This window comes from Pimephales promelas, chromosome 14, assembly GCF_988280905.1.
Source record: "Pimephales promelas chromosome 14, fPimPro1.hap1.1, whole genome shotgun sequence".
Taxonomy (NCBI): domain Eukaryota; kingdom Metazoa; phylum Chordata; class Actinopteri; order Cypriniformes; family Leuciscidae; genus Pimephales; species Pimephales promelas.
Window position 1 is genome coordinate 4678809 of NC_142782.1, and position 26269 is coordinate 4705077.

General features: G+C 39.1%; 1 protein-coding gene across 1 annotated transcript in view; it reads left to right on the forward strand.

Moving 5' to 3' along the window:
- disp3 (dispatched RND transporter family member 3) overlaps positions 1-26269 on the forward strand; it is a 146561-nt gene that overhangs the window by 60443 nt on the left and 59849 nt on the right. Inside the window, exon 15 of the mRNA XM_089119299.1 lies at positions 304-479. Within this exon, the coding sequence (XP_088975425.1) occupies positions 304-479 (176 nt within the window). The remainder of the gene's footprint in view (positions 1-303; positions 480-26269) is intronic.

The window sequence follows — 26269 nt, forward strand, 5'->3', positions numbered from 1 at the left end:
CTTGTGAAAAAGAGGATGAGTGACCTTGTAAGTACAGTAACTTAAAAAATATCTACAATCTGTTTTATGTGAGCAATGGGTAGTTGATAAATAATTTAAAATGTACTGTTTCTTGAAAAAATGTTGGCTTCTCAAAAAAAAAAAGAAAAAAAGAAAAGTGGATTCATGTTTTTTTGTGATTGAATCAATATTCCTTTGATATGCCCCAAACTTCTACAGGAGATGCTGGATACATTTCTTTTATGACAATTTGAAAGTTGTCCTTTCTTTGCTAAGTATCAGATGCATCTTCTATGTGATCAGCTCCCACCCAGATGAAGATCTCCAGGACTTCAGGCTTTAACCCCTGCAGTGGAGGAGAGTGTGGGAAACCAGCAGTGCGCCCTCTAGTGGACACCGGGGCCATGGTGTTTGTGGTGTTCGGCATACTGGGGGTCAACCGCACTCAGCGCTCAGACAACCATGTTATTGGAGACTTGGTAAGACAGAATAAAACTACTTGCACCATTTACAGTGCAGACATAAAAAAAAACACCATATTGTAAACTCCATTTATGAAAATGCTTGAGAATAATCATAACCAACATTAAAAATTGTTTGTTACATTAAGGGAGAATCATAGTAGCTGCATACCAATTTACATACACTTGTTAAATAGTTATCAGGATTAGTTTGTCCCAAATCATGTAATCTGTGAATGCTTTCAAACATTTCCATTAACTCCCATTACTTTGAATACCAATAACGGAAAGTAGTCTCTATTCTGTTATTATTGATTTACATTACAAGCTATCAGAATTTCATCTTCATTTAGCCATAAATATCAGCAACTGCACCACACTGAATATTTGACTTAGTTTGCTTGTTTCTTTGTTTTTTCTCAAATCTGAACTTCATATTCTCACTATATCATACTACACTCACCTAAAGGATTATTAGGAACACCATATATTGTGTTTGACCCCCTTTCGCCTTCAGAACTGCCTTAATTCTATGTGGCATTGATTCAACAAGGTGCTGAAAGCATTCTTTAGAAATGTTGGCCCATATTGATAGGATAGCATCTTGCAGTTGATGGAGATTTGTGGGATGCACATCCAGGGCACGAAGCTCCCGTTCCACCACATCCCAAAGATGCTCTATTGGGTTAAGATCTGGTGACTGTGGGGGCCATTTTAGTACAGTCAACTCATTGTCATGTTCAAGAAAACAATTTGAAATGATTCAAGCTTTGTGACATGGTGCATTATGGTGGCCATAAAGGGATGGACATGGTCAGAAACAATATTCAGGTAGGCCGTGGCATTTAAACGATGCCCAATTGGCACTAAGGGGCCTAAAAGTGTGCCAAAACATCCCCCACACCATCAGGGCCGTATTAAGAGCTCACTGGGCCCCGGGGCTATGAGTTACTGCAGGGCCCCCCCACCACTTTAGGTCACCAACTACATGAGCTAAATGTTATATTATTATACGAGTCATTTTATCCATCTATGATATACTTCACAGTTAAGTGATGTTACTTTTAACACGATTTTTTTTATCATATCAAAATGTATTGTGACTAAAATTTCATAATTATTGTGACCAATTTCAATATCACCAGAAAATAATCTCAAGCTTACTGATGACAAGAGTCACAAATTAAAATAGAACAAAGGCACAATAAATCGACTTATGAAAAACTTTAAGCACTGAATAATATTATATTATATAAAGTAATCAAATGTACAATAGCCTACATGGTTTTCACTACAAATTCAACATTCATTCTTGTTAATTTTGCAAAAGTAATTCAAATACAGTAACGTTAAATTACTTTCTTTCTGATGTTTGATTAACATTATTGACACACATGGCGACAGCATCTTTATTAGCAGCGTCTTTGAGACCTCAGAGTCGGATTCAAGTGCGCTGTGCAAAACCGTCTCAAGTTCACCATGGTCTCAAAACCAGCATTTACAAAATGAATTCTCTCCCGCTGCTCACTGTGCCTGAGCAGTTTGAAATAATTTGTATCCCAACCACAATGTTTAAAAACGCGTTTAAATGATAAACTTACATCGATCTGCAGCAAAATTTAAATATTTCTTCCGGATATACAACCCGGTATCACGACAAGACGTGAAATAATCAGGTTGGTCCACTTTGGAAAACGTGTAGATGTCACGGTTTAAGTTTCTCCAATCTTCTCAAAACTCTGGATTCTGATAGAGGGCCACGAGACTTTGACCTGAGTGCAAAAATGGAGGCTCTAGACCCTTCCAGAGCTGAGATATCAAAATTCAAAATTTCGACACGAAAAAAAAACGACAGTGTTACCCCTTTTGTTTTGTTTTTCGTTTTTGGGCGAAAAATTAAGTTTCTCCAATCTTCTCAAAACTCTGGATTATGATAGAGGGCTGTGAGACTTTGACCTGAGTGCAAAAATTGAGGATGTAAACCCTTCCAGAGCTGAGATATCAAAATTCAAAATTTCGACCCGAAAAAAAAAACGACAGTGTTACCCCTTTCGTTTTTTTCGTTTTTGGGCGAAAAATTAAGTTTCTCCAATCTTCTCAAAACTCTGGATTCTGATAGAGGGCCACAAGACTTTGACCTGAGTGCAAAAATGGAGGCTCTAGACCATTCCAGAGCTGAGATATCGAAATTCAAAATTTCGACCCGAAAAAAAAAACGACAGTGTTACCCCTTTCGTTTTTTTTTCGTTTTCGGGCGAAAAATTACGTTTCTCAAATCTTCTCAAAACTTTGGATTATGATAGAGGGCCACGAGACTTTGACCTGAGTGCAAAAATGGAGGCTCTAGACCCTTCCAGAGCTGAGATATCGAAATTCTAAATTTCGACCCGAAAAAAAAAACGACAGTGTTACCCCTTTCGTTTTTTTTCGTTTTCGGGTGAAAAATTAAGTTTCTCCAATCTTCTCAAAACTCTGAATTATGATAGAGGGCTGTGAGACTTTGACCTGAGTGCAAAAATGGAGGCTCTAGACCCTTCCAGAGCTGAGATATCAAAATTCCGACCCAAAAAAAAAACGACAGTGTTACCCCTTTCGTTTTTTTCGTTTTCGGGCGAAAAATTAAGTTTCTCCAATCTTCTCAAAACTCTGGATTATGATAGAGGGCTGTGAGACTTTGACCTGAGTGCAAAAATGGAGGCTCTAGACCCTTCCAGAGCTGAGATATCAAAATTCAAAATTTCGACCTGAAAAAAAAAACGACAGTGTTACCCCTTTCGTTTTTTTTTCATTTTCGGGCGAAAAATTAAGTTTCTCCAATCTTCTCAAAACTCTGGATTATGATAGAGGGCTGTGAGACTTTGACCTGAGTGCAAAAATGGAGGCTCTAGACCCTTCCAGAGCTGAGATATCGAAATTCAAAATTTCGACCCGAAAAAAAAACGACAGTGTTACCCCTTTCGTTTTTTTTTGTTTTCAAGGGAAAAATTAAGTTTCTCAAATCTTCTCAAAACTCTGGATTATGATAGAGGGCCACGAGACTTTGACCTGAGTGCAAAAATGGAGACTCTAGACCCTTCCAGAGCTGAGATATCAAAATTCAAAATGTCGACCCGAAAAAAAAACGACAGTGTTACCCCTTTCGTTTTTTTTCGTTTTCGGGCGAAAAATTAAGTTTCTCAAATCTTCTTAAAACTCTGGATTATGATAGAGGGCTGTGAGACTTTGACCTGAGTGCAAAAATGGAGGCTCTAGACTCTTCCAGAGCTGAGATATCAAAATTTCGACCCAAAATAAAAAACGACAGTGTTACCCCTTTCGTTTTTTTTTTCATTTTCGGGCGAAAAATGAAGTTTCTCCAATCTTCTCAAAACTCTGGATTATGATAGAGGGCTGTGAGACTTTGACCTGAGTGCAAAAATGGAGGCTCTAGACCCTTCCAGAGCTGAGATATCGAAATTCAAAATTTCGACCCGAAAAAAAAACGACAGTGTTACCCCTTTCGTTTTTTTTCGTTTTCGGGCGAAAAAATAAGTTTCTCCAATCTTCTCAAAACTTTGGATTATGATAGAGGGCCACGAGACTTTGACCTGAGTGCAAAAATGGAGGCTCTAGACCCTTCCAGAGCTGAGATATCGAAATTCAAAATTTCGAACCGAAAAAAAAAACGACAGTGTTACCCCTTTCGTTTTTTTTTCATTTTCGGGCGAAAAATTAAGGTTCTCCAATCTTCTCAAAACTCTGGATTATGATAGATGGCCACGAGACTTTGACCTGAGTGCAAAAATGGAGGCTCTAGACCCTTCCAGAGCTGAGATATCGAAATTCAAAATTTCGACCCGAAAAAAAACGACAGTGTTACCCCTTTCGTTTTTTTTCGTTTTTGGGCGAAAAATTAAGTTTCTCAAATCTTCTCAAAACTCTTGATTATGATAGAGGGCCAAGAGACTTTGACCTGAGTGCAAAAATGGAGGCTCTAGACCCTTCCAGAGCTGAGATATCGAAATTCAAAATTTCAAACCGAAAAAAAAACGACAGTGTTACCCCTTTCGTTTTTTTTCATTTTCGGGCGAAAAATTAAGTTTCTCCAATCTTCTCAAAACTCTGGATTATGATAGAGGGCTGTGAGACTTTGACCTGGGTGCAAAAATGGAGGCTCTAGACCCTTCCAGAGCTGAGATATCGAAATTCAAAATTTCGACCCAAAAAAAAAAACGACAGTGTTACCCCTTTCGTTTTTTTTCGATTTCGGGCGAAAAATTAAGTTTCTCCAATCTTCTCAAAACTCTGGATTATGATAGATGGCCACGAGACTTTGGCCTGAGTGCAAAAATGGAGGCTCTATAGGCCCTTCCAGAGCTGAGATATCGAAATTCAAAATTTCGACCCGAAAAAAAAAACGACAGTGTTACCCCTTTCGTTTTTTTTCGTTTTCGGGCGAAAAATTAAGTTTCTCCAATCTTCTCAAAACTCTGGATTATGATAGAGGGCTGTGAGACTTTGACCTGAGTGCAAAAATTGAGGCTCTAGACCCTTCCAGAGCTGAGATATCGAAATTCAAAATTTCGAACCGAAAAAAAAAACGACAGTGTTACCCCTTTCGTTTTTTTTCATTTTCGGGCGAAAATTTAAGGTTCTCCAATCTTCTCAAAACTCTGGATTATGATAGATGGCCACGAGACTTTGACCTGAGTGCAAAAATGGAGGCTCTAGACCCTTCCAGAGCTGAGATATCGAAATTCAAAATTTCGACCCGAAAAAAAAAACGACAGTGTTACCCCTTTCGTTTTTTTTCGTTTTCGGGCGAAAAATTAAGTTTCTCCAATCTTCTCAAAACTCTGGATTATGATAGAGGGCTGCGAGACTTTGACCTGAGTGCAAAAATGGAGGCTCTAGACCCTTCCAGAGCTGAGATATCGAAATTCAAAATTTCGAACCGAAAAAAAAAAACGACAGTGTTACCCCTTTCGTTTTTTTTCATTTTCGGGCGAAAAATTAAGGTTCTCCAATCTTCTCAAAACTCTGGATTATGATAGAGGGCTGTGAGACTTTGACCTGAGTGCAAAAATGGAGGCTCTAGACCCTTCCAGAGCTGAGATATCGAAATTAAAAATTTCGACCCGAAAAAAAAAACGACAGTGTTACCCCTTTCGTTTTTTTTCGTTTTCGGGCGAAAAATTAAGTTTCTCCAATCTTCTCAAAACTCTGGATTATGATAGAGGGCTGTGAGACTTTGACCTGAGTGCAAAAATGGAGGCTCTAGACCCTTCCAGAGCTGAGATATCAAAATTCAAAATTTCGACCTGAAAAAAAAAACGACAGTGTTACCCCTTTCGTTTTTTTTCATTTTCGGGCGAAAAATTAAGTTTCTCCAATCTTCTCAAAACTCTGGATTATGATAGAGGGCTGTGAGACTTTGACCTGAGTGCAAAAATGGAGGCTCTAGACCCTTCCAGAGCTGAGATATCAAAATTCAAAATTTCGACCTGAAAAAAAAACGACAGTGTTACCCCTTTCGTTTTTTTTCGTTTTCGGGCGAAAAATTAAGTTTCTCCAATCTTCTCAAAACTCTGGATTATGATAGAGGGCTGTGAGACTTTGACCTGAGTGCAAAAATGGAGGCTCTAGACCCTTCCAGAGCTGAGATATCGAAATTCAAAATTTCGACCCGAAAAAAAAACGACAGTGTTACCCCTTTCGTTTTTTTTTCGTTTTCGGGCGAAAAATTAAGTTTCTCAAATCTTCTCAAAACTCTGGATTATGATAGGAGGGCCACGAGACTTTGACCTGAGTGCAAAAATGGAGGCTCTAGACCCTTCCAGAGGGGAAATATCGAAATTAAAAATTTCGACCCGAAAAAAAACCGACAGTGTTACCCCTTTCGTTTTTTTTTCGTTTTCGGGCGAAAAATTAAGTTTCTCCAATCTTCTCAAAACTCTGGATTATGATAGAGGGCTGTGAGACTTTGACCTGAGTGCAAAAATTGAGGATGTAGACCCTTCCAGAGCTGAGATATCAAAATTCAAAATTTCGACCTGAAAAAAAAACGACAGTGTTACCCCTTTCGTTTTTTTCGTTTTTGGGCGAAAAATTAAGTTTCTCAAATCTTCTCAAAACTCTGGATTATGATAGAGGGCTGTGAGACTTTGACCTGAGTGCAAAAATGGAGGCTCTAAACCCTTCCAGAGGTGAGTTATTGAAATTCAAAATTTCGACCCGAAAAAAAAAACGACAGTGTTACCCCTTTCGTTTTTTTTCGTTTTCGGGCGAAAAATTAAGTTTCTCAAATCTTCTCAAAACTCTGGATTATGATAGAGGGCTGTGAGACTTTGACCTGAGTGCAAAAATGGAGGCTCTAGACCCTTCCAGAGCTGAGATATCGAAATTCAAAATTTCGACCCGAAAAAAAAAACGACAGTGTTACCCCTTTCGTTTTTTTCGTTTTCGGGCGAAAAATTAAGTTTCTCCAATCTTCTCAAAACTCTGGATTATGATAGAGGGCTGTGAGACTTTGACCTGAGTGCAAAAATGGAGGCTCTAGACCCTTCCAGAGCTGAGATATCGAAATTCAAAATTTCGACCTGAAAAAAAAAACGACAGTGTTACCCCTTTCGTTTTTTTTCATTTTCGGGCGAAAAATTAAGTTTCTCCAATCTTCTCAAAACTCTGGATTATGATAGAGGGCTGTGAGACTTTGACCTGAGTGCAAAAATGGAGGCTCTAGACCCTTCCAGAGCTGAGATATCGAAATTCAAAATTTCGAACCGAAAAAAAAAACGACAGTGTTACCCCTTTCGTTTTTTTTCGTTTTCGGGCGAAAAATTAAGTTTCTCCAATCTTCTCAAAACTCTGGATTATGATAGAGGGCTGTGAGACTTTGACCTGAGTGCAAAAATGGAGGCTCTAGACCCTTCCAGAGCTGAGATATCGAAATTCAAAATTTCGAACCGAAAAAAAAACGACAGTGTTACCCCTTTCGTTTTTTTTTCGTTTTCGGGCGAAAAATTAAGTTTCTCCAATCTTCTCAAAACTCTGGATTATGATAGATGGCCACGAGACTTTGACCTGAGTGCAAAAATGGAGGCTCTAGACCCTTCCAGAGCTGAGATATCAAAATTCAAAATTTCGACCTGAAAAAAAAACGACAGTGTTACCCCTTTCTTTTTTTTCGTTTTTGGGCGAAAAATTAAGTTTCTCAAATCTTCTCAAAACTCTGGATTATGATAGAGGGCTGTGAGACTTTGACCTGAGTGCAAAAATGGAGGCTCTAGACCCTTCCAGAGCTGAGATATCGAAATTCAAAATTTCGACCCGAAAAAAAAACGACAGTGTTACCCCTTTCGTTTTTTTTCGTTTTCGGGCGAAAAATTAAGTTTCTCCAATCTTCTCAAAACTCTGGATTATGATAGAGGGCCGTGAGACTTTGACCTGAGTGCAAAAATGGAGGCTCTAGACCCTTCCAGAGCTGAGATATCGAAATTCAAAATTTCGACCCGAAAAAAAAAACGACAGTGTTACCCCTTTCGTTTTTTTTCATTTTCGGGCGAAAAATTAAGTTTCTCCAATCTTCTCAAAACTCTGGATTATGATAGAGGGCTGTGAGACTTTGACCTGAGTGCAAAAATGGAGGCTCTAGACCCTTCCAGAGCTGAGATATCGAAATTCAAAATTTCGAACCGAAAAAAAAAACGACAGTGTTACCCCTTTCGTTTTTTTTCATTTTCGGGCGAAAAATTAAGGTTCTCCAATCTTCTCAAAACTCTGGATTATGATAGATGGCCACGAGACTTTGACCTGAGTGCAAAAATGGAGGCTCTAGACCCTTCCAGAGCTGAGATATCGAAATTCAAAATTTCGACCCGAAAAAAAAAACGACAGTGTTACCCCTTTCGTTTTTTTTCGTTTTCGGGCGAAAAATTAAGTTTCTCCAATCTTCTCAAAACTCTGGATTATGATAGATGGCCACGAGACTTTGACCTGAGTGCAAAAATGGAGGCTCTAGACCCTTCCAGAGCTGAGATATCGAAATTCAAAATTTCGAACCGAAAAAAAAAACGACAGTGTTACCCCTTTCGTTTTTTTTTCATTTTCGGGCGAAAAATTAAGGTTCTCCAATCTTCTCAAAACTCTGGATTATGATAGATGGCCACGAGACTTTGACCTGAGTGCAAAAATGGAGGCTCTAGACCCTTCCAGAGCTGAGATATCGAAATTCAAAATTTCGACCCGAGAAAAAAACGACAGTGTTACCCCTTTCGTTTTTTTTCGTTTTTGGGCGAAAAATTAAGTTTCTCAAATCTTCTCAAAACTCTGGATTATGATAGAGGGCCAAGAGACTTTGACCTGAGTGCAAAAATGGAGGCTCTAGACCCTTCCAGAGCTGAGATATCGAAATTCAAAATTTCAAACCGAAAAAAAAAACGACAGTGTTACCCCTTTCGTTTTTTTTCATTTTCGGGCGAAAAATTAAGTTTCTCCAATCTTCTCAAAACTCTGGATTATGATAGAGGGCTGTGAGACTTTGACCTGGGTGCAAAAATGGAGGCTCTAGACCCTTCCAGAGCTGAGATATCGAAATTCAAAATTTCGAACCGAAAAAAAAACGACAGTGTTACCCCTTTCGTTTTTTTTCATTTTCGGGCGAAAAATTAAGGTTCTCCAATCTTCTCAAAACTCTGAATTATGATAGATGGCCACGAGACTTTGACCTGAGTGCAAAAATGGAGGCTCTAGACCCTTCCAGAGCTGAGATATCGAAATTCAAAATTTCGACCCAAAAAAAAAAACGACAGTGTTACCCCTTTCGTTTTTTTTCGTTTTCGGGCGAAAAATAAAGTTTCTCCAATCTTCTCAAAACTCTGGATTATGATAGAGGGCTGTGAGACTTTGACCTGAGTGCAAAAATGGAGGCTCTAGACCCTTCCAGAGCTGAGATATCAAAATTCAAAATTTCGAACCGAAAAAAAAACGACAGTGTTACCCCTTTCGTTTTTTTTCATTTTCGGGCGAAAAATTAAGGTTCTCCAATCTTCTCAAAACTCTGGATTATGATAGAGGGCTGTGAGACTTTGACCTGAGTGCAAAAATGGAGGCTCTAGACCCTTCCAGAGCTGAGATATCGAAATTCAAAATTTCGACCCGAAAAAAAAACGACAGTGTTACCCCTTTCGTTTTTTTCCGTTTTCGGGCGAAAAATTACGTTTCTCCAATCTTCTCAAAACTCTGGATTATGATAGAGGGCTGTGAGACTTTGACCTGAGTGCAAAAATGGAGGCTCTAGACCCTTCCAGAGGTGAAATATCGAAATTCAAAATTTCGACCCGAAAAAAAAAACGACAGTGTTACCCCTTTCGTTTTTTTTCATTTTCGGGCGAAAAATTAAGTTTCTCCAATCTTCTCAAAACTCTGGATTATGATAGAGGGCTGTGAGACTTTGACCTGAGTGCAAAAATTGAGGATGTAGACCCTTCCAGAGCTGAGATCAAAATTCAAAATTTCGACCTGAAAAAAAAAACGACAGTGTTACCCCTTTCGTTTTTTTCGTTTTCGGGCGAAAAATTAAGTTTCTCCAATCTTCTCAAAACTCTGGATTATGATAGAGGGCTGTGAGACTTTGACCTGAGTGCAAAAATGGAGGCTCTAGACCCTTCCAGAGCTGAGATATCGAAATTCAAAATTTCGACCCGAAAAAAAAACGACAGTGTTACCCCTTTCGTTTTTTTTCGTTTTCGGGCGAAAAATTAAGTTTCTCAAATCTTCTCAAAACTCTGGATTATGATAGAGGGCTGTGAGACTTTGACCTGAGTGCAAAAATGGAGGCTCTAGACCCTTCCAGAGCTGAGATATCGAAATTCAAAATTTCGACCCGAAAAAAAAACGACAGTGTTACCCCTTTCGTTTTTTTTCATTTTCGGGCGAAAAATTAAGTTTCTCCAATCTTCTCAAAACTCTGGATTATGATAGAGGGCTGTGAGACTTTGACCTGAGTGCAAAAATGGAGGCTCTAGACCCTTCCAGAGCTGAGATATCGAAATTCAAAAATTCGACCTGAAAAAAAAAACGACAGTGTTACCCCTTTCGTTTTTTTTCATTTTCGGGCGAAAAATTAAGTTTCTCCAATCTTCTCAAAACTCTGGATTATGATAGAGGGCTGTGAGACTTTGACCTGAGTGCAAAAATGGAGGCTCTAGACCCTTCCAGAGCTGAGATATCAAAATTCAAAATTTCGACCCGAAAAAAAAACGACAGTGTTACCCCTTTCGTTTTTTTTCGTTTTCGGGCGAAAAATTAAGTTTCTCAAATCTTCTCAAAACTCTGGATTATGATAGAGGGCCACGAGACTTTGACCTGAGTGCAAAAATGGAGGCTCTAGACCCTTCCAGAGCTGAGATATCGAAATTCAAAATTTCGACCCGAAAAAAAACCATCAGTGTTACCCCTTTCGTTTTTTTTCGTTTTCGGGCGAAAAATTAAGTTTCTCCAATCTTCTCAAAACTCTGGATTATGATAGAGGGCTGTGAGACTTTGACCTGGGTGCAAAAATGGAGGCTCTAGACCCTTCCAGAGCTGAGATATCGAAATTCAAAATTTCGACCCGAAAAAAACGACAGTGTTACCCCTTTCGTTTTTTTTTTAGTTTTTGGGCGAAAAATTAAGTTTCTCCAATCTTCTCAAAACTCTGGATTATGATAGAGGGCTGTGAGACTTTGACCTGAGTGCAAAAATGGAGGCTCTAGACCCTTCCAGAGCTGAGATATCAAAATTCAAAATTTCGACCCGAAAAAAAAACGACAGTGTTACCCCTTTCGTTTTTTTTCGTTTTCGGGCGAAAAATTAAGTTTCTCCAATCTTCTCAAAACTCTGGATTATGATAGAGGGCTGTGAGACTTTGACCTGAGTGCAAAAATGGAGGCTCTAGACCCTTCCAGAGCTGAGATATCAAAATTCAAAATTTCGACCTGAAAAAAAAACCGACAGTGTTACCCCTTTCGTTTTTTTTCATTTTCGGGCGAAAAATTAAGTTTCTCCAATCTTCTCAAAACTCTGGATTATGATAGAGGGCTGTGAGACTTTGACCTGAGTGCAAAAATGGAGGCTCTAGACCCTTCCAGAGCTGAGATATCGAAATTCAAAAATTCGACCTGAAAAAAAAAACGACAGTGTTACCCCTTTCGTTTTTTTTCATTTTCAGGCGAAAAATTAAGTTTCTCCAATCTTCTCAAAACTCTGGATTATGATAGAGGGCTGTGAGACTTTGACCTGAGTGCAAAAATGGAGGCTCTAGACCCTTCCAGAGCTGAGATATCAAAATTCAAAATTTCGACCCGAAAAAAAAACGACAGTGTTACCCCTTTCGTTTTTTTTTCGTTTTCGGGCGAAAAATTAAGTTTCTCAAATCTTCTCAAAACTCTGGATTATGATAGAGGGCCACGAGACTTTGACCTGAGTGCAAAAATGGAGGCTCTAGACCCTTCCAGAGCTGAGATATATCGAAATTCAAAATTTCGACCCGAAAAAAAAACGTCAGTGTTACCCCTTTCGTTTTTTTTCGTTTTCGGGCGAAAAATTAAGTTTCTCCAATCTTCTCAAAACTCTGGATTATGATAGAGGGCTGTGAGACTTTGACCTGGGTGCAAAAATGGAGGCTCTAGACCCTTCCAGAGCTGAGATATCGAAATTCAAAATTTCGACCCGAAAAAAAACGACAGTGTTACCCCTTTCGTTTTTTTTTTAGTTTTTGGGCGAAAAATTAAGTTTCTCCAATCTTCTCAAAACTCTGGATTATGATAGAGGGCTGTGAGACTTTGACCTGAGTGCAAAAATGGAGGCTCTAGACCCTTCCAGAGCTGAGATATCAAAATTCAAAATTTCGACCCGAAAAAAAACCGACAGTGTTACCCCTTTCGTTTTTTTTCGTTTTCGGGCGAAAAATTAAGTTTCTCCAATCTTCTCAAAACTCTGGATTATGATAGAGGGCTGTGAGACTTTGACCTGAGTGCAAAAATGGAGGCTCTAGACCCTTCCAGAGCTGAGATATCAAAATTAAAAATTTCGACCTGAAAAAAAAACGACAGTGTTACCCCTTTCGTTTTTTTTCATTTTCGGGCGAAAAATTAAGTTCCTCCAATCTTCTCAAAACTCTGGATTATGATAGAGGGCTGTGAGACTTTGACCTGAGTGCAAAGATGGAGGCTCTAGACCCTTCCAGAGCTGAGATATCAAAATTCAAAATTTCGACCTGAAAAAAAAACGACAGTGTTACCCCTTTCGTTTTTTTTCGTTTTCTGGCGAAAAATTAAGTTTCTCCAATCTTCTCAAAACCCTGGATTATGATAGAGGGCTGTGAGACTTTGACCTGAGTGCAAAAATGGAGGCTCTAGACCCTTCCAGAGCTGAGATATCAAAATTCAAAATTTCGACCCGAAAAAAAAACGACAGTGTTACCCCTTTCGTTTTTTTTCGTTTTCGGGCGAAAAATTAAGTTTCTCAAATCTTCTCAAAACTCTGGATTATGATAGAGGGCCACGAGACTTTGACCTGAGTGCAAAAATGGAGGCTCTAGACCCTTCCAGAGGTGAAATATCGAAATTCAAAATTTCGACCCGAAAAAAAAACGACAGTGTTACCCCTTTCGTTTTTTTCGTTTTCGGGCGAAAAATTAAGTTTCTCCAATCTTCTCAAAACTCTGGATTATGATAGAGGGCTGTGAGACTTTGACCTGAGTGCAAAAATTGAGGATGTAGACCCTTCCAGAGCTGAGATATCAAAATTCAAAATTTCGACCTGAAAAAAAAACGACAGTGTTACCCCTTTCGTTTTTTTTCGTTTTCGGGCGAAAAATTAAGTTTCTCAAATCTTCTCAAAACTCTGGATTATGATAGAGGGCTGTGAGACTTTGACCTGAGTGCAAAAATGGAGGCTCTAGACCCTTCCAGAGCTGAGATATCGAAATTCAAAATTTCGACCCGAAAAAAAAACAACAGTGTTACCCCTTTCGTTTTTTTTCGTTTTCGGGCGAAAAATTAAGTTTCTCCAATCTTCTCAAAACTCTGGATTATGATAGAGGGCTGTGAGACTTTGACCTGAGTGCAAAAATGGAGGCTCTAGACCCTTCCAGAGCTGAGATATCAAAATTCAAAATTTCGACCTGAAAAAAAACCCGACAGTGTTACCCCTTTCGTTTTTTTTCATTTTCGGGCGAAAAATTAAGTTTCTCCAATCTTCTCAAAACTCTGGATTATGATAGAGGGCTGTGAGACTTTGACCTGAGTGCAAAAATGGAGGCTCTAGACCCTTCCAGAGCTGAGATATCAAAATTCAAAATTTCGACCTGAAAAAAAAACGACAGTGTTACCCCTTTCGTTTTTTTTCGTTTTCGGGCGAAAAATTAAGTTTCTCCAATCTTCTCAAAACTCTGGATTATGATAGAGGGCCACGAGACTTTGACCTGAGTGCAAAAATGGAGGCTCTAGACCCTTCCAGAGCTGAGATATCGAAATTCAAAATTTCGACCCGAAAAAAAAACGACAGTGTTACCCCTTTCGTTTTTTTTCGTTTTCGGGCGAAAAATTAAGTTTCTCCAATCTTCTCAAAACTCTGGATTATGATAGAGGGCTGTGAGACTTTGACCTGGGTGCAAAAATGTAGGCTCTAGACCCTTCCAGAGCTGAGATATCGAAATTCAAAATTTCGACCTGAAAAAAAACGACAGTGTTACCCCTTTCGTTTTTTTTCGTTTTCGGGCGAAAAATTAAGTTTCTCCAATCTTCTCAAAACTCTGGATTATGATAGAGGGCTGTGAGACTTTGACCTGGGTGCAAAAATGTAGGCTCTAGACCCTTCCAGAGCTGAGATATCGAAATTCAAAATTTCGACCCGAAAAAAAACGACAGTGTTACCCCTTTCGTTTTTTTTCGTTTTCGGGCGAAAAATTAAGTTTCTCCAATCTTCTCAAAACTCTGGATTATGATAGAGGGCTGTGAGACTTTGACCTGAGTGCAAAAATGGAGGCTCTAGACCCTTCCAGAGCTGAGATATCGAAATTCAAAATTTCGACCCGAAAAAAAAACAACAGTGTTACCCCTTTCGTTTTTTTTCGTTTTCGGGCGAAAAATTAAGTTTCTCCAATCTTCTCAAAACTCTGGATTATGATAGAGGGCTGTGAGACTTTGACCTGAGTGCAAAAATGGAGGCTCTAGACCCTTCCAGAGCTGAGATATCAAAATTCAAAATTTCGACCTGAAAAAAAACCCGACAGTGTTACCCCTTTCGTTTTTTTTCATTTTCGGGCGAAAAATTAAGTTTCTCCAATCTTCTCAAAACTCTGGATTATGATAGAGGGCCGTGAGACTTTGACCTGAGTGCAAAAATGGAGGCTCTAGACCCTTCCAGAGCTGAGATATCAAAATTCAAAATTTCGACCCGAAAAAAAAACGACAGTGTTACCCCTTTCGTTTTTTTTCGTTTTCGGGCGAAAAATTAAGTTTCTCCAATCTTCTCAAAACTCTGGATTATGATAGAGGGCCACGAGACTTTGACCTGAGTGCAAAAATGGAGGCTCTAGACCCTTCCAGAGCTGAGATATCGAAATTCAAAATTTCGACCCGAAAAAAAAACGACAGTGTTACCCCTTTCGTTTTTTTTCGTTTTCGGGCGAAAAATTAAGTTTCTCCAATCTTCTCAAAACTCTGGATTATGATAGAGGGCTGTGAGACTTTGACCTGGGTGCAAAAATGTAGGCTCTAGACCCTTCCAGAGCTGAGATATCGAAATTCAAAATTTCGACCCGAAAAAAAACGACAGTGTTACCCCTTTCGTTTTTTTTAGTTTTTGGGCGAAAAATTAAGTTTCTCCAATCTTCTCAAAACTCTGGATTATGATAGAGGGCTGTGAGACTTTGACCTGAGTGCAAAAATGGAGGCTCTAGACCCTTCCAGAGCTGAGATATCGAAATTCAAAATTTCGACCCGAAAAAAAAACAACAGTGTTACCCCTTTCGTTTTTTTTCGTTTTCGGGCGAAAAATTAAGTTTCTCCAATCTTCTCAAAACTCTGGATTATGATAGAGGGCTGTGAGACTTTGACCTGAGTGCAAAAATGGAGGCTCTAGACCCTTCCAGAGCTGAGATATCAAAATTCAAAATTTCGACCTGAAAAAAAACCCGACAGTGTTACCCCTTTCGTTTTTTTTCATTTTCGGGCGAAAAATTAAGTTTCTCCAATCTTCTCAAAACTCTGGATTATGATAGAGGGCTGTGAGACTTTGACCTGAGTGCAAAAATGGAGGCTCTAGACCCTTCCAGAGCTGAGATATCAAAATTCTAAATTTCGACCTGAAAAAAAAACGACAGTGTTACCCCTTTCGTTTTTTTTCGTTTTCGGGCGAAAAATTAAGTTTCTCCAATCTTCTCAAAACTCTGGATTATGATAGAGGGCCACGAGACTTTGACCTGAGTGCAAAAATGGAGGCTCTAGACCCTTCCAGAGCTGAGATATCGAAATTCAAAATTTCGACCCGAAAAAAAAACGACAGTGTTACCCCTTTCGTTTTTTTTCGTTTTCGGGCGAAAAATTAAGTTTCTCCAATCTTCTCAAAACTCTGGATTATGATAGAGGGCTGTGAGACTTTGACCTGGGTGCAAAAATGTAGGCTCTAGACCCTTCCAGAGCTGAGATATCGAAATTCAAAATTTCGACCCGAAAAAAAACGACAGTGTTACCCCTTTCGTTTTTTTTAGTTTTTGGGCGAAAAATTAAGTTTCTCCAATCTTCTCAAAACTCTGGATTATGATAGAGGGCTGTGAGACTTTGACCTGAGTGCGAAAATGGAGGCTCTAGACCCTTCCAGAGCTGAGATATCAAAATTCAAAATTTCGACCCGAAATAAAAAAGGACAGTGTTACCCCTTTCGTTTTTTTTCGTTTTCGGGCGAAAAATTAAGTTTCTCCAATCTTCTCAAAACTCTGGATTATGATAGAGGGCTGTGAGACTTTGACCTGAGTGCAAAAATGGAGGCTCTAGACCCTTCCAGAGCTGAGATATCGAAATTCAAAATTTCGACCCGAAAAAAAAACGACAGTGTTACCCCTTTCGTTTTTTTTCGTTTTCGGGCGAAAAATTAAGTTTCTCCAATCTTCTCAAAACTCTGGATTATGATAGAGGGCTGTGAGACTTTGACCTGGGTGCAAAAATGTAGGCTCTAGACCCTTCCAGAGCTGAGATATCGAAATTCAAAATTTCGACCCGAAAAAAAACGACAGTGTTACCCCTTTCGTTTTTTTTAGTTTTTGGGCGAAAAATTAAGTTTCTCCAATCTTCTCAAAACTCTGGATTATGATAGAGGGCTGTGAGACTTTGACCTGAGTGCAAAAATGGAGGCTCTAGACCCTTCCAGAGCTGAGATATCGAAATTCAAAATTTCGACCCGAAAAAAAAACAACAGTGTTACCCCTTTCGTTTTTTTTCGTTTTCGGGCGAAAAATTAAGTTTCTCCAATCTTCTCAAAACTCTGGATTATGATAGAGGGCTGTGAGACTTTGACCTGAGTGCAAAAATGGAGGCTCTAGACCCTTCCAGAGCTGAGATATCAAAATTCAAAATTTCGACCTGAAAAAAAACCCGACAGTGTTACCCCTTTCGTTTTTTTTCATTTTCGGGCGAAAAATTAAGTTTCTCCAATCTTCTCAAAACTCTGGATTATGATAGAGGGCTGTGAGACTTTGACCTGAGTGCAAAAATGGAGGCTCTAGACCCTTCCAGAGCTGAGATATCAAAATTCTAAATTTCGACCTGAAAAAAAAACGACAGTGTTACCCCTTTCGTTTTTTTTCGTTTTCGGGCGAAAAATTAAGTTTCTCCAATCTTCTCAAAACTCTGGATTATGATAGAGGGCCACGAGACTTTGACCTGAGTGCAAAAATGGAGGCTCTAGACCCTTCCAGAGCTGAGATATCGAAATTCAAAATTTCGACCCGAAAAAAAAACGACAGTGTTACCCCTTTCGTTTTTTTTCGTTTTCGGGCGAAAAATTAAGTTTCTCCAATCTTCTCAAAACTCTGGATTATGATAGAGGGCTGTGAGACTTTGACCTGGGTGCAAAAATGTAGGCTCTAGACCCTTCCAGAGCTGAGATATCGAAATTCAAAATTTCGACCCGAAAAAAAACGACAGTGTTACCCCTTTCGTTTTTTTTAGTTTTTGGGCGAAAAATTAAGTTTCTCCAATCTTCTCAAAACTCTGGATTATGATAGAGGGCTGTGAGACTTTGACCTGAGTGCGAAAATGGAGGCTCTAGACCCTTCCAGAGCTGAGATATCAAAATTCAAAATTTCGACCCGAAATAAAAAAGGACAGTGTTACCCCTTTCGTTTTTTTTCGTTTTCGGGCGAAAAATTAAGTTTCTCCAATCTTCTCAAAACTCTGGATTATGATAGAGGGCTGTGAGACTTTGACCTGAGTGCAAAAATGGAGGCTCTAGACCCTTCCAGAGCTGAGATATCGAAATTCAAAATTTCGACCCGAAAAAAAAACAACAGTGTTACCCCTTTCGTTTTTTTTCGTTTTCGGGCGAAAAATTAAGTTTCTCCAATCTTCTCAAAACTCTGGATTATGATAGAGGGCTGTGAGACTTTGACCTGAGTGCAAAAATGGAGGCTCTAGACCCTTCCAGAGCTGAGATATCAAAATTCAAAATTTCGACCTGAAAAAAAACCCGACAGTGTTACCCCTTTCGTTTTTTTTCATTTTCGGGCGAAAAATTAAGTTTCTCCAATCTTCTCAAAACTCTGGATTATGATAGAGGGCTGTGAGACTTTGACCTGAGTGCAAAAATGGAGGCTCTAGACCCTTCCAGAGCTGAGATATCAAAATTCTAAATTTCGACCTGAAAAAAAAACGACAGTGTTACCCCTTTCGTTTTTTTTCGTTTTCGGGCGAAAAATTAAGTTTCTCCAATCTTCTCAAAACTCTGGATTATGATAGAGGGCCACGAGACTTTGACCTGAGTGCAAAAATGTAGGCTCTAGACCCTTCCAGAGCTGAGATATCGAAATTCAAAATTTCGACCCGAAAAAAAAACGACAGTGTTACCCCTTTCGTTTTTTTTAGTTTTTGGGCGAAAAATTAAGTTTCTCCAATCTTCTCAAAACTCTGGATTATGATAGAGGGCTGTGAGACTTTGACCTGAGTGCGAAAATGGAGGCTCTAGACCCTTCCAGAGCTGAGATATCAAAATTCAAAATTTCGACCCGAAATAAAAAACGACAGTGTTACCCCTTTCGTTTTTTTTCGTTTTCGGGCGAAAAATTAAGTTTCTCCAATCTTCTCAAAACTCTGGATTATGATAGAGGGCTGTGAGACTTTGACCTGAGTGCAAAAATGGAGGCTCTAGACCCTTCCAGAGCTGAGATATCAAAATTCAAAATTTCGACCCGAAAAAAAAAACGACAGTGTAACCCCTTTCGTTTTTTTTAGTTTTTGGGCGAAAACTTAAGTTTCTCCAATCTTCTCAAAACTCTTGATTATGATAGAGGGCTGTGAGACTTTGACCTGAGTGCAAAAATGGAGGCTCTAGACCCTTCCAGAGCTGAGATATCAAAATTCAAAATTTCGACCCGAAATAAAAAACGACAGTGTTACCCCTTTCGTTTTTTTTTCATTTTCGGATGAAAAATTAAGTTTCTCCAATCTTCTCAAAACTCTGGATTATGATAGAGGGCTGTGAGACTTTGACCTGAGTGCAAAAATGGAGGCTCTAGACCCTTCCAGAGCTGAGATATCAAAATTCAAAATTTCGACCCGAAATAAAAAACGACAGTGTTACCCCTTTCGTTTTTTTTCATTTTCGGGCGAAAAATTAAGTTTCTCCAATCTTCTCAAAACTCTGGATTATGATAGAGGGCTGTGAGACTTTGACCTGAGTGCAAAAATGGAGGCTCTAGACCCTTCCAGAGCTGAGATATCAAAATTCTAAATTTCGACCTGAAAAAAAAACGACAGTGTTACCCCTTTCGTTTTTTTTCGTTTTCGGGCGAAAAATTAAGTTTCTCCAATCTTCTCAAAACTCTGGATTATGATAGAGGGCCACGAGACTTTGACCTGAGTGCAAAAATGGAGGCTCTAGACCCTTCCAGAGCTGAGATATCGAAATTCAAAATTTCGACCCGAAAAAAAAACGACAGTGTTACCCCTTTCGTTTTTTTTCGTTTTCGGGCGAAAAATTAAGTTTCTCCAATCTTCTCAAAACTCTGGATTATGATAGAGGGCTGTGAGACTTTGACCTGGGTGCAAAAATGTAGGCTCTAGACCCTTCCAGAGCTGAGATATCGAAATTCAAAATTTCGACCCGAAAAAAAACGACAGTGTTACCCCTTTCGTTTTTTTTAGTTTTTGGGCGAAAAATTAAGTTTCTCCAATCTTCTCAAAACTCTGGATTATGATAGAGGGCTGTGAGACTTTGACCTGAGTGCGAAAATGGAGGCTCTAGACCCTTCCAGAGCTGAGATATCAAAATTCAAAATTTCGACCCGAAATAAAAAACGACAGTGTTACCCCTTTCGTTTTTTTTCGTTTTCGGGCGAAAAATTAAGTTTCTCCAATCTTCTCAAAACTCTGGATTATGATAGAGGGCTGTGAGACTTTGACCTGAGTGCAAAAATGGAGGCTCTAGACCCTTCCAGAGCTGAGATATCAAAATTCAAAATTTCGACCCGAAAAAAAAAACGACAGTGTTACCCCTTTCGTTTTTTTTAGTTTTTGGGCGAAAACTTAAGTTTCTCCAATCTTCTCAAAACTCTGGATTATGATAGAGGGCTGTGAGACTTTGACCTGAGTGCAAAAATGGAGGCTCTAGACCCTTCCAGAGCTGAGATATCAAAATTCAAAATTTCGACCCGAAATAAAAAACGACAGTGTTACCCCTTTCGTTTTTTTTCATTTTCGGATGAAAAATTAAGTTTCTCCAATCTTCTCAAAACTCTGGATTATGATAGAGGGCTGTGAGACTTTGACCTGAGTGCAAAAATGGAGGCTCTAGACCCTTCCAGAGCTGAGATATCAAAATTCAAAATTTCGACCCGAAATAAAAAACGACAGTGTTACCCCTTTCGTTTTTTTTCGTTTTCGGGCAAAAAATTAAGTTTCTCCAATCTTCTCAAAACTCTGGATTATGATAGAGGGCTGTGAGACTTTGACCTGAGTGCAAAAATGGAGGCTCTAGACCCTTCCAGAGCTGAGATATCAAAATTCAAAATTTCGACCCGAAATAAAAAACGACAGTGTTACCCCTTTCGTTTTTTTTTCGTTTTCGGGCAAAAAATTAAGTTTCTCCAATCTTCTCAAAACTCTGGATTATGATAGAGGGCTGTGAGACTTTGACCTGAGTGCAAAAATGGAGGCTCTAGACCCTTCCAGAGCTGAGATATCGAAATTCAAAATTTCGACCCGAAAAAAAAAACGACAGTGTTACCCCTTTCGTTTTTTTTCGTTTTCGGGCGAAAAATTAAGTTTCTCCAATCTTCTCAAAACTCTGGATTATGATAGAGGGCTGTGAGACTTTGACCTGAGTGCAAAAATGGAGGCTCTAGACCCTTCCAGAGCTGAGATATCGAAATTCAAAAATTCGACCTGAAAAAAAAACGACAGTGTTACCCCTTTCGTTTTTTTTCATTTTCGGGCGAAAAATTAAGTTTCTCCAATCTTCTCAAAACTCTGGATTATGATAGAGGGCTGTGAGACTTTGACCTGAGTGCAAAAATGGAGGCTCTAGACCCTTCCAGAGCTGAGATATCAAAATTCAAAATTTCGACCCGAAAAAAAAACGACAGTGTTACCCCTTTCGTTTTTTTTCGTTTTCGGGCGAAAAATTAAGTTTCTCAAATCTTCTCAAAACTCTGGATTATGATAGAGGGCCACGAGACTTTGACCTGAGTGCAAAAATGGAGGCTCTAGACCCTTCCAGAGCTGAGATATCGAAATTCAAAATTTCGACCCGAAAAAAAAACGTCAGTGTTACCCCTTTCGTTTTTTTTCGTTTTCGGGCGAAAAATTAAGTTTCTCCAATCTTCTCAAAACTCTGGATTATGATAGAGGGCTGTGAGACTTTGACCTGGGTGCAAAAATGGAGGCTCTAGACCCTTCCAGAGCTGAGATATCGAAATTCAAAATTTCGACCCGAAAAAAAACGACAGTGTTACCCCTTTCGTTTTTTTTTTAGTTTTTGGGCGAAAAATTAAGTTTCTCCAATCTTCTCAAAACTCTGGATTATGATAGAGGGCTGTGAGACTTTGACCTGAGTGCAAAAATGGAGGCTCTAGACCCTTCCAGAGCTGAGATATCAAAATTCAAAATTTCGACCTGAAAAAAAAACGACAGTGTTACCCCTTTCGTTTTTTTCGTTTTTGGGCGAAAAATTAAGTTTCTCAAATCTTCTCAAAACTCTGGATTATGATAGAGGGCTGTGAGACTTTGACCTGAGTGCAAAAATGGAGGCTCTAGACCCTTCCAGAGGTGAGTTATTGAAATTCAAAATTTCGACCCGAAAAAAAAAACGACAGTGTTACCCCTTTCGTTTTTTTTCGTTTTCGGGCGAAAAATTAAGTTTCTCAAATCTTCTCAAAACTCTGGATTATGATAGAGGGCTGTGAGACTTTGACCTGAGTGCAAAAATGGAGGCTCTAGACCCTTCCAGAGCTGAGATATCGAAATTCAAAATTTCGACCTGAAAAAAAAACGACAGTGTTACCCCTTTCGTTTTTTTCGTTTTTGGGCGAAAAATTAAGTTTCTCAAATCTTCTCAAAACTCTGGATTATGATAGAGGGCTGTGAGACTTTGACCTGAGTGCAAAAATGGAGGCTCTAGACCCTTCCAGAGGTGAGTTATTGAAATTCAAAATTTCGACCCGAAAAAAAAACGACAGTGTTACCCCTTTCGTTTTTTTTCGTTTTCGGGCGAAAAATTAAGTTTCTCAAATCTTCTCAAAACTCTGGATTATGATAGAGGGCTGTGAGACTTTGACCTGAGTGCAAAAATGGAGGCTCTAGACCCTTCCAGAGCTGAGATATCGAAATTCAAAATTTCGACCCGAAAAAAAAAACGACAGTGTTACCCCTTTCGTTTTTTTTTGTTTTCGGGCGAAAAATTAAGTTTCTCCAATCTTCTCAAAACTCTGGATTATGATAGAGGGCTGTGAGACTTTGACCTGAGTGCAAAAATGGAGGCTCTAGACCCTTCCAGAGCTGAGATATTGAAATTCAAAGTTTCGACCTGAAAAAAAAAACGACAGTGTTACCCCTTTCGTTTTTTTTCATTTTCGGGCGAAAAATTAAGTTTCTCCAATCTTCTCAAAACTCTGGATTATGATAGAGGGCTGTGAGACTTTGACCTGAGTGCAAAAATGGAGGCTCTAGACCCTTCCAGAGCTGAGATATCGAAATTCAAAATTTCGAACCGAAAAAAAAAAACGACAGTGTTACCCCTTTCGTTTTTTTTCGTTTTCGGGCGAAAAATTAAGTTTCTCCAATCTTCTCAAAACTCTGGATTATGATAGAGGGCTGTGAGACTTTGACCTGAGTGCAAAAATGGAGGCTCTAGACCCTTCCAGAGCTGAGATATCGAAATTCAAAATTTCGAACCGAAAAAAAAAACGACAGTGTTACCCCTTTCGTTTTTTTCCGTTTTCGGGCGAAAAATTAAGTTTCTCCAATCTTCTCAAAACTCTGGATTATGATAGAGGGCTGTGAGACTTTGACCTGAGTGCAAAAATGGAGGCTCTAGACCCTTCCAGAGCTGAGATATCGAAATTCAAAATTTCGAACCGAAAAAAAAAACGACAGTGTTACCCCTTTCGTTTTTTTTCGTTTTCGGGCGAAAAATTAAGTTTCTCCAATCTTCTCAAAACTCTGGATTATGATAGAGGGCTGTGAGACTTTGACCTGAGTGCAAAAATGGAGGCTCTAGACCCTTCCAGAGCTGAGATATCGAAATTCAAAATTTCGAACCGAAAAAAAAAACGACAGTGTTACCCCTTTCGTTTTTTTTCGTTTTCGGGCGAAAAATTAAGTTTCTCCAATCTTCTCAAAACTCTGGATTATGATAGATGGCCACGAGACTTTGACCTGAGTGCAAAAATGGAGGCTCTAGACCCTTCCAGAGCTGAGATATCAAAATTCAAAATTTCGACCTGAAAAAAAAACGACAGTGTTACCCCTTTCGTTTTTTTCGTTTTTGGGCGAAAAATTAAGTTTCTCAAATCTTCTCAAAACTCTGGATTATGATAGAGGGCTGTGAGACTTTGACCTGAGTGCAAAAATGGAGGCTCTAGACCCTTCCAGAGGTGAGTTATTGAAATTCAAAATTTCGACCCGAAAAAAAAACGACAGTGTTACCCCTTTCGTTTTTTTTCGTTTTCGGGCGAAAAATTAAGTTTCTCAAATCTTCTCAAAACTCTGGATTATGATAGAGGGCTGTGAGACTTTGACCTGAGTGCAAAAATGGAGGCTCTAGACCCTTCCAGAGCTGAGATATCGAAATTCAAAATTTCGACCCGAAAAAAAAACGACAGTGTTACCCCTTTCGTTTTTTTCGTTTTCGGGCGAAAAATTAAGTTTCTCCAATCTTCTCAAAACTCTGGATTATGATAGAGGGCTGTGAGACTTTGACCTGAGTGCAAAAATGGAGGCTCTAGACCCTTCCAGAGCTGAGATATCGAAATTCAAAATTTCGACCTGAAAAAAAAAACGACAGTGTTACCCCTTTCGTTTTTTTTTCATTTTCGGGCGAAAAATTAAGTTTCTCCAATCTTCTCAAAACTCTGGATTATGATAGAGGGCTGTGAGACTTTGACCTGAGTGCAAAAATGGAGGCTCTAGACCCTTCCAGAGCTGAGATATCAAAATTCAAAATTTCGACCCGAAAAAAAAACGACAGTGTTACCCCTTTCGTTTTTTTTTCGTTTTCGGGCGAAAAATTAAGTTTCTCAAATCTTCTCAAAACTCTGGATTATGATAGAGGGCTGTGAGACTTTGACCTGAGTGCAAAAATGGAGGCTCTAGACCCTTCCAGAGCTGTGATATCGAAATTCAAAATTTCGACCTGAAAAAAAAAACGACAGTGTTACCCCTTTCGTTTTTTTTTCGTTTTCGGGCGAAAAATTAAGTTTCTCCAATCTTCTCAAAACTCTGGATTATGATAGAGGGCTGTGAGACTTTGACCTGAGTGCAAAAATGGAGGCTCTAGACCCTTCCAGAGCTGAGATATCGAAATTCAAAATTTCGACCTGAAAAAAAAAACGACAGTGTTACCCCTTTCGTTTTTTTTTCATTTTCGGGCGAAAAATTAACTTTCTCCAATCTTCTCAAAACTCTGGATTATGATAGAGGGCTGTGAGACTTTGACCTGAGTGCAAAAATGGAGGCTCTAGACCCTTCCAGAGCTGAGATATCAAAATTCAAAATTTCGACCCGAAAAAAAAACGACAGTGTTACCCCTTTCGTTTTTTTTCGTTTTCGGGCGAAAAATTAAGTTTCTCAAATCTTCTCAAAACTCTGGATTATGATAGAGGGCTGTGAGACTTTGACCTGAGTGCAAAAATGGAGGCTCTAGACCCTTCCAGAGCTGAGATATCGAAATTCAAAATTTCGACCTGAAAAAAAAACGACAGTGTTACCCCTTTCGTTTTTTTTCGTTTTCGGGCGAAAAATTAAGTTTCTCCAATCTTCTCAAAACTCTGGATTATGATAGATGGCCACGAGACTTTGACCTGAGTGCAAAAATGGAGGCTCTAGACCCTTCCAGAGCTGAGATATCAAAATTCAAAATTTCGACCTGAAAAAAAAACGACAGTGTTACCCCTTTCGTTTTTTTCGTTTTTGGGCGAAAAATTAAGTTTCTCAAATCTTCTCAAAACTCTGGATTATGATAGAGGGCTGTGAGACTTTGACCTGAGTGCAAAAATGGAGGCTCTAGACCCTTCCAGAGGTGAGTTATTGAAATTCAAAATTTCGACCCGAAAAAAAAACGACAGTGTTACCCCTTTCGTTTTTTTTCGTTTTCGGGCGAAAAATTAAGTTTCTCAAATCTTCTCAAAACTCTGGATTATGATAGAGGGCTGTGAGACTTTGACCTGAGTGCAAAAATGGAGGCTCTAGACCCTTCCAGAGCTGAGATATCGAAATTCAAAATTTCGACCCGAAAAAAAAACGACAGTGTTACCCCTTTCGTTTTTTTTCGTTTTCGGGCGAAAAATTAAGTTTCTCCAATCTTCTCAAAACTCTGGATTATGATAGAGGGCTGTGAGACTTTGACCTGAGTGCAAAAATGGAGGCTCTAGACCCTTCCAGAGCTGAGATATCGAAATTCAAAATTTCGACCTGAAAAAAAAAACGACAGTGTTACCCCTTTCGTTTTTTTTTCATTTTCGGGCGAAAAATTAAGTTTCTCCAATCTTCTCAAAACTCTGGATTATGATAGAGGGCTGTGAGACTTTGACCTGAGTGCAAAAATGGAGGCTCTAGACCCTTCCAGAGCTGAGATATCAAAATTCAAAATTTCGACCCGAAAAAAAAACGACAGTGTTACCCCTTTCGTTTTTTTTTCGTTTTCGGGCGAAAAATTAAGTTTCTCAAATCTTCTCAAAACTCTGGATTATGATAGAGGGCTGTGAGACTTTGACCTGAGTGCAAAAATGGAGGCTCTAGACCCTTCCAGAGCTGTGATATCGAAATTCAAAATTTCGACCTGAAAAAAAAAACGACAGTGTTACCCCTTTCGTTTTTTTTTCGTTTTCGGGCGAAAAATTAAGTTTCTCCAATCTTCTC